The 15,683-nt window shown below is 45.3% G+C and overlaps 1 protein-coding gene across 3 annotated transcripts in view; it reads left to right on the plus strand.

The window, feature by feature from the left end:
• LOC129703394 (NAD kinase-like) overlaps positions 1-15,574 on the plus strand; it is a 41,605-nt gene extending 26,031 nt beyond the window's left edge. For 2 of the 3 annotated variants that reach the window (XM_055645784.1, XM_055645785.1), the window contains exons 8-13: positions 1,372-1,529; positions 8,881-8,980; positions 10,075-10,232; positions 13,380-13,462; positions 13,901-14,066; positions 14,718-15,574. In XM_055645784.1, the coding sequence (XP_055501759.1) occupies positions 1,372-1,529; positions 8,881-8,980; positions 10,075-10,232; positions 13,380-13,462; positions 13,901-14,060 (659 nt within the window). In that variant the 3' untranslated portion in view covers positions 14,061-14,066; positions 14,718-15,574. The remainder of the gene's footprint in view (positions 1-1,371; positions 1,530-8,880; positions 8,981-10,074; positions 10,233-13,379; positions 13,463-13,900; positions 14,067-14,717) is intronic. The other variant, XM_055645786.1, reaches the window with a different exon arrangement.
• Positions 15,575-15,683: the final 109 nt, after the last annotated feature.

Below are 15,683 nucleotides of genomic sequence, written 5' to 3' on the forward strand. Positions count from 1 at the left end.
TACAAAATCCGTTTTTTCCAAACCAGTCATGTAAATTGGAAAATCTTACCTAAATTGTTCTGCTTGCTGCATTATTATTGGACAAACTTGGATTAGTTTCTCTGGGAGGTCAGAGGTTTGGGAGAGACCTGATATAAAATTATGAGAAGCATAGATAGGGTAGAATGTCAAAGATTAGAGGACATAGCTTGATGGTGTGATGGGCAAAGTTTAAAGGAGAGGTATGGGGCTGGTATTTTTCCACACAGAGGGCGGTGGGCACCTGGAATGCGCTGCCAGGGGTGATGGCGGAGGCAGGTAAGATAGTGACATTTAAGAGGCTTTTGGATGCACATGGATATGGAGAATGGAGGGATATAGATCACATGCAAGCTGAGGGGATTAGTTTAACAACATCATGTTGGGCACAGACATTGTGGCCCGAAGGGCCCTTGATTTATTGTCCTATTTGATCCCTGATGTGCTATACTATTCAAGATCTTGGTGAAGCTGCAGCCTCAGCACCAATGACCCATGTTTTATCCTGACCTCAGCTGCTATCTGTAAGCAGTTCACATGTTCTCCCTGTGACCACATGGGTTTCTTATGGGTGCTCTGGTTTCTTCCGACATCACAAAGACAAGGGGGTTTATAGTTTAATTGGCCACTGTAAATTGTCTCCGATATGTAAGGAGTGGACGAGAAAGTGGGATAACACAGAACTAGTGTGAACGGGTAATCAATGGTTGGCATGGACTGAGAGGGCCGAAGGGCCTGTTTCCATGCTGCATCTCTAAACTTGAATGCTGATAATGTAAGGAGTTTAAAAGTTGGGGTCTTGAGAGAAAGTTGGCAACTTCAGTAGAAACAAGGAAGGAACTGCAGATGCTAGTTTAAACAAAAAGACACAAAGCGCTGGAGTAACTTAGCAGGTCAGGCAACATCTCTGGAAAACATGGATAGGTGACATTTCGGGGTGGGACACCATCAAACTCAGAAGAAGGGTCCCGACCCAAAGCCACATTTTTCCAGGGATGCTGCCGGACCCGCTGCGCTACACTTTGTGTCCTTTTGGCAACTTCATTGTGAGGCAACCAAGAGAGGACAAAGGCTTAATGGATTAAAGGTATCCAAAAGCATTTCATGGTACTCTGCAAATTAGTCGAGTGCACTCTGGAAAGGCAAGTGTTGGCCCTGGGGTATTCTTCTTGCACTGTGACCTATTGGCCGGGTTGAATTAAGAAGAGGAGGAATATTGTGATGGGTCGGTGCCGTAAGTAGGCTAGTTGTTACCTGATTAGTGCCTGTCTTGCTATTTTACAGGTAGTAGACTGATGAACAGCAGAACTCTGAAGTGAATGGAACTTAACTTGGAACCTTGTCTTTGAGCAGGAGATGCCAGGATAATTCTGAGGAGTCGTCTGAAGGTGAAGGTGGTTAAGGCTTTAAAAACAGCAGAGCCAGAGAGGAATTACCAAGTGGAGGATAACGGACTGGTCCCACAGAGTCATATTAACAACGAGACACAAAAGGCCTTCATGCAAATACATGTATGTGCACAATGACTAGAGGTCCCTCTGCAAACTCCTGTCCGTAACAGGGCGTGGGAAGGAAAAGGGAGGCCAGGGTCAGTAATTGGGCATTAAAAGCTGTTGAATTTACACCAAATTGTAGTGAGAACAGAAATCCTACAAAGATAATTGCTCCAAAGGTATTAACAAAGAACTGCAGATGATGGTATATACCAAAGATAGACAGACACAAAGTGCTGGAGTAACTCAGCGGGTCAGGCAGCATCTCCGGAGAAAAGGGATAGGTGATGTTTCATGTCGGGACCCTTCTTCAGACTGAAAGGTGGGGGTGGAGGAGGAGGGCGAAAAGCCTCCTGGTCTTCGCCACCCACCCCCTAGCTCCTACTTTGAGTCTGAAGAAGGGGCCCCCGAACTGAAATGTCACCCATCCTTTGTTCTCCAGAGATGCTGTCTGACCCGCTGAGTTTCACCAGCACTTGGTGTCTATTTTTGCTCCACAGATATGTTAGATTGGGCAAAACAGTCTGGGCGTAGTTGGTAGAGTTTCTGCCTTGCAGCCATTGTGACCCAGGTTCGATCTTGACCTCCGGTGCTGTTTGCTTGCAGTATGTATGTTCTCAATGGGTTTTCTCTGGTTGCTCTGGTTTCCTCCCCAATTCCAGGGACGTGGGCTGGTAGGTAAACTGGCCGCAGTAGTTCGCCCCTAGTGTGTGTGTGAGGGGTAAGTGGTAGAATCTGTGGGAATGAGAGGAGAGTGAAAGAAGTGCAGGATTAGTGTAAAATAAAGACACAAAGCGCTGGTGTAACTCGGCGGGTCAGACAACACCTCTGGAGAACATGGATTCAGGACAGGACCCTTCTGGATTAGTAAATGGATTGATGGGTGGTGCAGACTCACTGGCATGAAGAGTGCGCCTGCTGCTGGCCTGACTCTGAATCTGTGCTCTCGTCGTGTGTTGGCACATGGATTTATATGGCAGTCACCAAGCAATGGTTCAATGGTTCTTTCTTATCACTTGTACCTTGATACCGTGAAATTCTATTTTCCATACAGATCAGTAAGATTATTGCCATAATAAGTACAATCCGATCAAGTACCGAATGCATAGAAACAGCCCACTGAGGTCATATGCAAGAGTCGTCTGGTTTTCAAAGTCCCAACTACAGCCGGCAATAAAGACCCGTTGCCTCCGTCCGGATCGTCCCGCAAACCTTTGTTCCTAGCCAGACCACTTTCCGCCTATCGCACCAGGGGGTGCCTCCCGCAGCCGACATCCAGGGCGTGGAAAGTAAGACCCCCCCCCCCCCCCCCCCCTCCCCGGTTCTTCTTACCAGCCTTTTGTCCAGCGTCCGATGCCATTGCTTCCCTCTCCGGTTCCCAGTCCCCATGGGTGAGTGGGAGTAAAGAGTCGGATGAAGCTCCCACTCCAGGCGGGGATCCAGGCCAGTCGGATGAAGCTCCCACTCCAGTGGCAGGCAACCGGGCCAGCAGGCCTTTGGGAGTTCTTAAAGTCGATGCATTGTGAGGGCACAATCAGAGCCACCATTTACTCTCGCTGGAGGAACAGCGAGGGTTATGTGGATTGCTTCCTAACTAAGGTTTTGGATTAAAATGAGTGGTGCAGCGGTAGAGCTGCTTGGTCAGCGTGGGCAAGTTGGGCAGAAGGCTTGTTTCTGTGCTGTATTACTCTATGACTCCAGACATCTTAATTTCCAAGAGTTGTGGGAGATTCCATCATGCTTTCAATATCCTAATAACTTCAACTTAACTTGTGACCTTGTATATTGTGCGGGTATAAACCCAGAATTGGAAATTTCTTCTAGTGCTCTAACCTTTGAGCTTCTAATAATGATTCCGTGCTTTGGGGTATCTTAAAGATGTTACATAATTGATAGTTGATGTTGGAACAAGAGAGAAATCAAATTTAATATTAAAACGTGGGCAGGGAAAACATTTGTGTGCCTGCCCCTCTTTCATCTCTTCCACCTCTTTGTTTGTAAAAGGATCAAAAACGTCATAGAAATAAGTAGCTGCAGAAGCATGTTTACACAAAAGGACACAAAGTGTTGGAGTAACATCTGCAAATTTGCTAATGTTGCTTTTAATCCCTTCATCCAAATCATTAATATAAATTGTAAATAGCTGCTGTCCCAGCACGGAACCTTGTGGTACCCCACTAGTTACTGCCTGCCATTCTGAAAGAGACCTATTAATTCCAACCCTCTGTTTCCTGTCTGCCAACCAATTTTCTATCCTGTCAGCACCCTACCCCCAATACCATGTGCTCTAATTTTGTCCACTAATCTCCTATGTGGAACCTTATCAAATGCTTTCTGAGAGTCCAGGTACACTATATCCACTGGCTCTCCCTTGTCCATTATCCTGGTTAAATCCTCAAAAAATTCCAGAAGTCGAGCATGATTTCCCCTTTTGTAAATCCATGCTGACTCGGACAGATTCTGCTACTGCTATCCAAATGTGCCGCTATTTCATCTTTTATTATTGACTCCAGCATCTTCCCCACCACCGATGTCAGGCTAACTGGTCTATAATTCCCTGCTTTCTCTCTGCCGCCCTTCTTAAAGAGTGAGATAACATTAGCGACCCTCCAATCCACAGGAACTAATCCTGAATCTATAGAACATTGGAAAATGATCACCAATGCGTCCACGATTTCTAGAGCCACTTAAGTACCCTGAGATGCAGACCATCAGGCCATGGGGATTTATCTGCCTTCTGTCCCATCGGTCTATCCAACACCATTTCCTGCCTAATGTGAATCTCCGTCAGTTCCTCCGTTACCCCAGATCCTCTGGCCACTAGTACATCAAGAGGATTGTTTGTGTCCTCTTTAGTGAAAATGGATCCAAAGAACCTGTTCAACTCGTCTGCCATTTCCATGTTCCCCATAATAAATTCACCTTTTTCATTCTTCAAGGGTCCAACTTTGGCCGTAACTAGTTTTTTTCCTCTTCACATACCTAAAGAAGCTTTTACTATCCTACTTTATATTCTTGGCTAGCTTACCTTTGTACCTCATCTTTTCTCCCCGCATTGCCCTTTTAGTTAACTGCTGTTGCTCTTTAAAAGTGACTCAATTCTCTGGTTTCCCGCTTATCTTTGCTATGTTATATTTTTTCTCTTTTATTTTTATACTCTCCCTGACTTCCCTTGTCAGCCACGGTCGCCCCTTACTCCACTTGGAATCTTTCTTCCTCTTTGGAATGAACCGATTCTGCACGTTCTGTATTATTCCCAGAAATACCTGCCATTGTTGTTTCACTGTCATCCCTGCTAGGGTATCTTTCCAGTTCAACTCCTCCCTCATGGCTCCATAGTCCCCTTTGCTCAACTGTAATACCGACAGCTCCGATTTAACCATCTCCCTCTCACATTGTAGATTAAAACCTATCATATTATGGTCACTACCTCCTAATGGCTCCTTTACCTCGAGTTTCCTTACCAACTGGCCTTTGCTCCAACCGTTTGCCTTATGTGATTGCCTGCCACACTTTATCCTGCCTCTCCCAGCTTTCTCCTCCCCACCCCCATAATCAGTCTAAAGAAGGGTTCTTCCCCGAAACATCACTATCCATGCTCTCCAGAGATGCTGCGTGACCCGCTGAGTTACTCCAGCATTTTGTGTCCAATCGAGTACAGAAATCTAGGAGGAAATAGAGCGGTGAATCATGTCTCTGAATCCAACCTCTGAGACAGTAGATGGCGCTAGTGTAATGGCTTTGCTGCACTTACAATGCGTCACCAGCACTTGGATTGCTGTTGGTCAACATTGTGCTGGTGTGAGGAAGGGTCTCGACCCGAAACGTCACCCATTCCTTCTCTCCAGAGATGCTGCCTGTCCTGCTGAGTTACTCCAGCATTTTGTGTCGATCTTTAATTTAAACCAGCATCTGCAGTTCTTTCCTGCACATTTTGTGCTGGTGTATGTCCCTTCTCATATATAGTGTAGCTGCACTATATATGGGAAGTGGCACTCCAAAGCAGTAACTTAGTCTAGCTGCTCTCACCGCTGTTTCAGGCTGCTAAAGGAGATCTTTATCTAGGTTTAGAGACACCAGACACACATTCTCCATCAAAAAGATACTAAGTGCTGGTCACGCAGCATCTATGGAGAACATGGGTAGGTGACATTATGGTTGAGACCTGAAGCGTCGCCTATCCAGTCTGAAGAAGGGTCTCAACTCGAATCGTCACCTATCCATGTTCTCTAGAGATGCTGCCTAATCCACTGAGTTACTCCGGCACTTTGTGTCCTTTTGTCTATTAACCAGCATCTGCAGTTCTTTGTCTCCATCCCCTCCTCTTCAATGGTACTTTGTTGCCACGTGTAGTGAAATTCTCTTTTTGCATACAATTCATTAAAATCTCACTATACATAAGCACAATCATACTCGAGTACGAGTAAGAATTGCACTGGGACATGGGCATGTGTACTGAGGTACAGTGATAATCTTTGTTTTGCATATTACCCAAGCAGAACATATAATACTGTACATAAATACAACCAAGTTAAACTATAGAAGTCGCAAAGGGGAAGATACCGAGGGCAGAATATAGTTCTCTTCATTGCAGCGCACCAGTTCCATAATAGGGTATAGTTGGGGTTTTGTAGTGTTCAAGACCCTGATGGTTTTTGAGCGTTATCAGAATTAGCTTTTTGTGTCATGTATCATCTTGGCTCGGTATTTCTTGGCCTTTAGCCTGGTCTACTGGGCATATCTCACATCCTCACAATTTACAGCACATTTAATAGACAAAAAAGCTTTGCGCATCGGTAACTGCGAGTGACTGTTCTTCTTCTTTTTGTGTCCACCTTGTTACAAATGTTGACCTCGCTGTCATCATCCGTCCTGAAAAGGATGCAAGTTTCCGGTGACAATCAGTGGAAGCCATCACTTGCAATAGATGATGGTGGTAGCAGAATTAGCTCAGGATACTTCCAGTTTCCAGCCCCGTGACATGGAGGCTTCTGCTATGGGGCCGAGTGACCATTGATCCATTGGGACTTGCCCTATCAGACATATCTCTTTTTGTTCTTCCCATGCTCGTCCTGTCTTCTATGCTATTGCAAACTAAAATATGCTACTGCAAACTAAATAGGGCGAAGGGTCCCGGATGGGTTATATTTCTGTTTCTCCTTCCACAGATGTTGCCCGATTTGATGAGTATTTCCAGCATTTTCTATTTGTGTACCTGTTTAGGCTTGGAGGGCAAAGGTGAAGTTGTAATTTTAAAATAGAGTGGACTCGTATTGAAAATTTAAACTATGAGCATTTAAACTTGCATTTTAAAGTTACTTTCACTTTGGCTAGTCACCGTTATACACGTCTGACAAAGGGTCTTGGGCCGCAAACTTTCAGTCACCATTGCATAACCCGCTGAATGTTTCCAGCATTGCCTGTTTTTATTTCAGTTAAACAACATCTTTGAAAAAGATAAAGTTACTGATAAAGCTACTGTATTTCATAAACTGTATACAACTGATGTCAGGCAAAGCTTTCAGCTTAACCTGTTGTTCTGTGGTCTGTATAATAACTAACCAATTTAATGTAGAAAAAAGAACACAAAGTGCTACAATAACTCAGCGGGTCAGGCATCTCTGGAGAACATGGATAGGTGACTTTTCGGGTCAGGTCCCTTCTTCAGACTTGATTTGTATAGAGAGACTTTTCTGGCTTGGATTTATTATTGTCGTGTTTTGAGGTACAATGAAAAGACAGATAAAGGGCCTTTATGGCCAAGTTAAGACTGATTTATTTATTTTAATTTTGGACTTGAAGCCTATAATATAGTGACTCTGGTGTACTGACTCAGTGTGGTCTACTATTTTACACTCTTGTACTTGGTATGATTGTGCCTAATGTATAGCAAGGTTGTCACTGAACTGCATGCAAAAAAAGAATGTACTTGGGTACATTTGCCAATAAACTGCCATTGAATCATTGAGATTAGAGTTGGTCTTGGCACCATGTCTGGCACAGGCATTGTGGGCCGAAGGGCCTGTTCCTATGCAGTACTATTCTATGTTAACTCGCCACAGAATCTACCCCTCACTGACAGACTAGGGGAAAAATACAGTGGTTGATTTGACCCTTTTGCATACTTGGGATGTGGGAGGAACCCAGAGTACTTGGAGTGGGGGGTGGAGGGCAGGAGTGGTGTGGAAGACACACAGTCACAAGTAGAATGTACAAACTCTGCACCGACGGCACCAAAAGATAGAATTGAACTAAGGCTGCTGGGGCTGAGGTAGAAGCTTTACCAGCTACACCACTGTGTCCCACTTTGCTTACATCCTTTACAAAATGCCAATGAATTTGAATCACTTGACTGCTGCTGCATGTCCTTGTCTTCTGGGTTCATATAGATTTGGACTGTTTCTCTTGTAATATTCTCACTGAAGGGAAGAACCGAGGTAATTTTCAAATTTTTAATTGGCCATCTGAAGTGAATAGGCATACAAGGGGGATAAAAACAACTCGTGCTAGTTACATAAGTTATATGAGCAGAATTAGGTATTTTGGCCCATCAAACTGCTCCGCCACTCAATCATGGATGATCTATTTTCCCCTTTCAATCACATTCTCCTGCCTTCTCCCCATAACCCCCGACACCCTTACTAATCAAGAATCTGGCAATCTCCGCCTTAAAAATATCCATTGACTTGGCTTCCACAGCCATTGGTGGCAATTAATTCCACTAACTCACCACTTTCTGACTAATAAAAATCCTCCTTATCTCCTTTCTAAAGGAACATCCTTTTATTCTGAGGCTATGTCCCCTGGTTCTAGATTCTCCCACTAGTGGAAACATCCTCTCCACATCCACTCTATCCAGGCCTTTCACTATTCATAGCTTTCAATGAGGACCCGCTCATCTTTTTAAACACCAGCGAGTACAGGCCCGGTGCTGTCAAATGCTCATCATATATTAACCTAATCATTCCTGGGATAATTCTCGTAAACCTCCTCTGGATCCTCTCCAACGGCAGCACATCCTTACTCAAATATGGGGCCCAAAACTGCTCATAGCTTGAAATACTGCTTGATATACTCCAAATGCGGTCTGACCAGTGCCATAAAGCCTCAGCATTACATCCCTGTTTTTATATTCTAGTCCTCTCAAAATAAAAGCTAACATTGCATTTGCCTCCCTCACTACTGGTTTTCATTTGGCCACCTGAAGCGAATGGGCATTATTGATACAAGGGGGATAAAAACAACCACAAATGCTTGTTACAAGTTGTGAAGTACATGATATGCTGTGCCGCTGTCCATTTGCCATTGAGCTGAGAACAACATGTGCCATTCCACGGTCACTAACTGGTCTGATCGGGCTTTGTTCCAGGTGCTGAATGAACTGGTGGTGGATCGAGGTCCTTCTTCATACCTCTCCAATGTGGATCTGTACTTGGATGGGCGACTCATCACATCTGTCCAGGGTGATGGTAAGATGAATGATAGTACAATCATAAAGGGGGACAGGCAGGGTGAATGCACAGAGTCTTTTATCCAGGATAGAGGAATCGAGAACCAGAGGATGTAGGTTTAAGGTGGGAGGGGTAAGATTTAAATCAGACCTGAGGGGCAACTTCTTCACTCAGACGGTGGTGGATATATGGAACGAGCTACCAGAGAAGGTAGTTGAAGCAGGGTCTATAAACACACTTGGACAGGTACATGGATAGGAAAGGTTCAGGATATGGACCAAATGGGACCAGTTTAGATGCAGCTTCTTGGTCGGCATGATTGAGTTGGGCCGAAGGGCCTGTTTCCATGCAGTATGACTATAGTAATAGATAATTTGTTCTTGTGCCAGTTATAAATGGGTTAAAACAAAAGTTTTGGGGGCATCCGTTGGCCCTGATGCTAGTGATGTATGAAACCCCCTTGGATGAAGTGATTTGGTTTCCACATCTATAGCAACAGATTGCAGATTAGCGCAGTAGTAATGAGGCTTCACATCACCAGAATTTTTTCGGGGGGGTGGGAGGTGAAGGACGGGAAGGGAGGAAATATACAATTATTTCACCGCTGAAAACACGCCTGATCTAGAACTATCCATGTTCTCCAGAGACGCTGCCTGACTTGAGTTACTGCGTGTCTAACGTGATCTCACCTCTTGTTTCTTGACCCAAGCACAGATGATGCGGATTTGTATTACAGAAAATCGGCATACGGATATTGTATCTGAATACGCCAACCCCCCATTCTCTATTTATGGGAAAGAGGAAAGAGAACATTATAGGCTCAGGTTTGGGAGATGATGAGTGCAATAAGGAGGGGAAAAGTGTACGCACCAGAGGGGCTCCATCTCCCCTCCCCAAGACCCATAATTTCCATTTGAAGAAGGATCCTATGTTGGTCCGTTCCCTCTGTAGATACTGTCTGACTCGCTGAGTTCCTCCAGCACTTTGTATTTTGTTCACGATTCCAGTATCCGCAGTTCCTTGTGTTCCAGGTTCTTGCCAGTCACTTTCCTGACAATCACTAGTGTGTTACGGCCTAAATAAACGGAGAATGTTTGCTTGTTGTTTTTCAGGTGTGATTGTGTCTACCCCGACAGGGAGCACAGCGTACGCTGCAGCGGCAGGTGCCTCTATGATGCACCCCAATGTCCCGGCCATCATGATCACCCCTATCTGCCCCCACTCCCTTTCCTTCCGACCCATCGTGGTGCCTGCTGGAATGGAACTGAAGGTGAGCAGGTTTACGATCGGCTTATGGGGACTGCAGTACCCTCTGAGACTTGGGGGCCTTGTTATAAGGAGAGGCTGGGTCTTTTTCCTTCGAGTGTACAAGATTGAGGAGAGATTTGTAGAACGATATAAAATCATGAGGGGTGACTTGTAGATAATATAAAATCCTGAGGGGAGATTTGTGGAACAACATAAAATTGTGAGGGGTTTGTAAAAGATAAAATCATGTGTAAAACTATACAAAATCATGAAGGGAGGCTTGCATATGATATAGAATCATGAGGGGAGATTTGTAGAATCATGATATCAGGCTAGGAGAACAACGGGATAGATGCGAATCGGACATTACCCTGGCTTATGGAAGGAGCGTTCAGAAGCCTGATAACAGAGGAGAAGAAACTGTTCTTGAGTCTGTTGGTAGACAAAAATGCTGGAGAAACTCAGCGGCTGAGGTAGTATCTACGGAGCGAAGGAATAGGTGACGTTTTGGGTTGAGACTCTTCTTCAGACTGATGTGGAGGGAGGGGAGGAGAAGAAAGGAAGAGGCAGAGACATTGGGCTGTGGGAGAGCTGGGAAGGGGAGGAGAAGGAGGGAGAAAGCAAGGACTACCTGAAATTGGAGAAGTCAATGTTCATACCGCTGGGGTGTAAAATACCCAAATTAAATATGAGGTGCTGCTCCTCCAATTAGCGGTGGGCCTCACTCTGGCCATAGAGGAGGCCCAGGACAGAAAGGTCAGATTCGGAATGGGAGGGGGAGTTGAAGTGCTGAGCCACCGGGAGATCAGGTTGGTTAATGCGCACTGTGCGGTGGTGTTGGGCGAAGCAATAGCCAAGCCTGCGCTTGGTCTCACCGATGTAAAGCTGTTGGCACCTAGAACAGCGGATGCAATAGATGAGATTGGAGGAGGTGCAGGTGAACCTCTACCTCACCTGGAAAGACTGCTTGGATCTTTGGATGGAGCCGAGGGGGGAGGTAAAGCGGTTGCAGGGCAAAGTACGAGGGGAAGGGGTGGTTTGCGTGGGAAATGACAAATTGGTCGGGGAGTTAGGGAGGGAGCAGTTTCTGTGGAAAGTTGAAACGGGAGGAGATGGGAAGATGTGGCCAGTGGTGGGATCCCGTTGGTGGTGGCGAAAATGTCGAAGGATTATCTGTTGTATGTGACAGCTGATGGGGTGCAAGGTGAGGACAAGGGGGACTCTGTCCTTGTTACGAGTGGGGGGGATGAGGAGTGAGAGCAGAGCTACAGGATATAGAGGAGACCCTGGTAAGAGTCTCATCTATAGTCGAAGAGGGGAACCCCCGTTCCCTAAAGAATGAGGACATCTCTGATGCCCTGGTTTGGAACACCTCATCCTGGATGCAGTTGCGGCGTAGACGGAGGAATTGGGAGTAGGGGATAGAGTCCTATTGGAGGAGCAGCACCTCATATTTCGCTTGGGTAGTTTACACCCAGCGGTATGAACATTGACCTCCAATTTCAGGAAGTCCTTGCTTTCTCCCTCCTTCCCCTCCCCAGTTCTGCCACAGAAACACCTCTTCCTTTCTTCTTCCCGCCCTCCCCCCACCTCCACATCAGTCTGAAGAGGGTCTCGACCCAAAACGTCATCTATTAATTCGCTCCATAGATGCTGCCTCACCCGGTGAGTTTCTCCAGCATCTACCTTCGATTTTTCCAGCATCTGCAGTTCTTTCTTAAACATGGAATCTGGTGGTGCACTCTTTCAAGTTTCTGTATTTTCTGCCAGACGGAGAGGGAGAAGGAGGAAAGACTAGGGTGGGTCAAGTCTTCGATTATAGACACAAAATGCTGAAGTAACTCAGCGGGACAGGCAGCATCACTGGAGCGAATGGGTGACGTTTTGAGTCGGTCGGTACACAGTAAGAGATATAGATGGTGATGTAGAGATATTAGAACAAATGAATGAAAGATATGCAAAAAAGATATCCAAACGTAGACTGGGCAATCGTTTCGCTGAACACCTTCGTTCAGTCCGCCTGGACCTACCTGATCTCCCGGCTGCCTAACACTTTAATTTCCCTTCTCATTCCAACACTGATCTTTCTGTCCTCGGCCTCCTCCATTGTTAGATTGAGGCTAAACGCACATTGGAGAAACAGTATCTCATATTTCGCTTGGGCTGCTTACAGCCCAGTGGTATGAATATTGATTTCTCTAATTTCAATTAACTCCTGCATTCATTCTCTTGCCATCCCTCCTCCACCCAAGTTGCACCAGCTTCTTGTTCTCACCTAGCAAATCTTTCCTTTATCATTGTTACTTTTTTGCATATCTTTAATTCATTTGTTCTATATCTCTACATCACTGTCTATATCTCTCGTTTTCCTTTCGCCTGACTCTCAGTCTGAAGAAGGGTCTCGACCCAAAACGTCACCCATTTTTCTCTTTTGTCCAGCTGAATTACTCCAGCATTTTGTGTCTATCTTTGGTTTAAACCAGCAGTTGCAGTTCCTACACAAGTCTTTGATTTTGTTGGCTACATTCCTGGGGCAGTGTGAAGTTCAGATGAAGTCGATGGAGGGGAGTCTGGTCTGTGTCATGGCTACATCTACATCTCTGCAATTTCTTGTGGTCTTGGGCAGAGCTGTTGCCAAACCAAGCTGTGATGCAACCTGACATGCTTTATACAGTGCATCTATGGTGGCATGTGTGTCAGTGGCGGTGGAAGAGAGGGAACATTGATTACAAGGGAAATGTCTGTAGAAGCCGTCTTGTCTTCGAGTGCCTGTCCATTCACAGCGGTTCATTTAACTGCACCACAGAAATGGTGTTTCCAAAAACACATTTGGCACAGTGGTGCAGCTGTAGAACCACTGCCTCACAGTGCCAGAGACCTGGGTTTGATCCTGATTTTGGGTGTGTAGTTTGCATGTGCTCGCTATGACTATGGGTTTGTTCTGGGTGCTCCAGTTTCCTTCCACATCCCAAAGATCTGTGGGTTTGTAGGTTAATTGGCCATCTGTAAAATAGCCTAGTGTTAGTGGGATAACCAGTGTGACTCAGTGGACTCAGTGAGTCGAGCGGCTGTATCCCTAAAATAAAAATGTAATAGGTAAGTGAACTTGTGCATAGTCGCTCTGAAATGAACAGTGAGCTCACCAACTGTCTGTGTTTGCTTTCTGAAGATAATGCTGTCACCCGACACTAGGAACATGGCATGGGTGTCCTTTGATGGCAGGAGCAGGCAGGAGATACAACACGCGGACAGGCAAGTGCCCCACTGCTCTAGCTCTGGACCTCTCCCCTCGCACCAACGTGCTGCCTGTCACAGTGAAGGGGTGCGTGCGTGGGAGTCTAAAGTGAAAGGTTCATTGCGCAGGTGATTTGTACATGATAGAACAAATCGAGTTCTTGCAAAATGACTTGACGCACTCATTAGTGAGCGTGAGCTGGAATTTAGACTTGAGAGATGCAGCGCGGTAACGTTCCCTTCGGCCCACCAAGTCCGTGCCGACCAGCGATCACCCCGTACATGAGCACTATCCTCTACACTAGGGACAATGTACATTTAAAAAAAAATAAAAGCCAATTATCCAACAACCTGCACATCTTTGGAGATTCTCCAGAGATGCTGCCTGGCCAGCTGAGTTACTCCTGCACTTTGTGTTTATCTTCGGTAACACTGTCTTGTGCTTTCCCATTGCAGCATCACGGTGACCACGTCCTGCTACCCAGTGCCGTCCATCTGTTGCCATGACCTGGTGTACGACTGGTTTGACAGCCTCGCCGAGTGCCTCCATTGGAACGTCCGCAAAAAACAGTCGCGCTTCGAAGAAATCACGGATTCTTCAGACACTGAATGTTAGTCAAAGGTGTATGTCCATTCCCATCTCCTCTCCCTGTTAACCCCAAACCGCCACACCCCTCCCCCACCCCACAAAAAAACATCTGACACTTCTGCGGTGAGCTGCAGTTACATAAGACGTCAGTGAGGTCACATTTAGAGTATTGTATTCAGTGTTGGGCACCATTTTACAGGAAAGATGGCGTCAAGCTGGAAAGGATGCAGAGATTTACGGGGATGTTGCCAGGACTCACGGGACTGAGCTATAAGAGACGTTGAGCTGGCTAGGACTCTATTCCATGGAGCGTAGGAGGATGAGGGGTGATCTTCTAGAGGTGTACAAAATCATGAGATGAATAGGTTGGGTAAATGCAAGGAGTATCTTGCCCAGAGTAGAGGCATTGAGAATCAGAAGACATGCGTTTAAGTTGAGGGACGAGAGCTTTAAGAGGAAGCTGAGGGGTAACTTTTTTTACACAAAAGGCGGTGGAAAGCACTGCTGGACAAGATAGGTACTATAGGAACATATGAGAAACATTTAGACAGGTACATGGATAGGACAGGTTAGGCAGGATATGGGCTCAAATGCAGGCAGGTGGAACTAGTGTAGATGGGCATATTGGCCGACTGTGCATATAACATTTTATCAGGTACGACTGCCTTGTTTTCCTCTCTGCAGAACCCCCCATTCTGTACCCAGATCCATGTCATCTTGAAGGAATGATTAAGCCCGGAATCAGCAAGTGGGGAAAGAATGCATCGGCTTCCTTCACTGTGGACCTGAATTTGGATGTTACTATTTTATTGCCTTTCTTTCAAGGTGCCTTTATGAATAAGTTAACAGATTTATGGAACATGTCCTTGCCACGGTTGTAAATGTAAGAAAATTGGAACATTTTGGCATGTACCCTTGACTTAATGGATGACTCTATCACCTGGGTCAGAAGGTTGGACTCCAGAGACTTGAGCATAATCTTCTCCCATTGCAGAGGGAGTGCTACAGTGCCAGAGGTGCTGTTTTAGATGCATTAGTTCTGCTGTGAACATAAGTATCCATATTGTTTATTTTTAGAGCAGGAGATGCATCTTCATTACCCAGTTAATCTCCAGCACTGAACCTGATAGTCATCGTTATTGCTCTTTATGGAATTGACCACAGTGACTGAATTTCAAAAGTAACCTGATTGAATGTAAAGCACATTGGAATATTCTGAGGTTATAAATTGTGCCATATAAATGTAACTCTTCCAACAAATTACTTTTAAGTCCAAAGCTTACTAGCACAGACCGGGTTTATTCCCAGTTGCTGGTTGAAGGCAAATCAGTCTCTACCTCAAATGTCCCAAATGTTATCATCTGGCTTAGATATTAGCCTCTTATTGCCAATGAAATGATGCCCCCTCTGTCAACAGAACAAGGTCTGTAAATGGGATCAAACATTCCACTCATAGTGAAAATAGAAAATAATTTTGAGAATGGTTACTGTTTCAAAGAAAAAAACATTAAAAATATGATCAATTTTGAGGTCTGTCATTTGTTTGCTTTGTAATCAAGTGAGACGTGAATTTGATGGCCTGCGTTCCGTTTAATTCTGGTTAATTAAATCAGTCACATTTAAATGTTGTATGAACAAGATGAACTTGCC

This window comes from Leucoraja erinacea, chromosome 14 (genome assembly GCF_028641065.1).
Source record: "Leucoraja erinacea ecotype New England chromosome 14, Leri_hhj_1, whole genome shotgun sequence".
NCBI lineage: Eukaryota > Metazoa > Chordata > Chondrichthyes > Rajiformes > Rajidae > Leucoraja > Leucoraja erinaceus.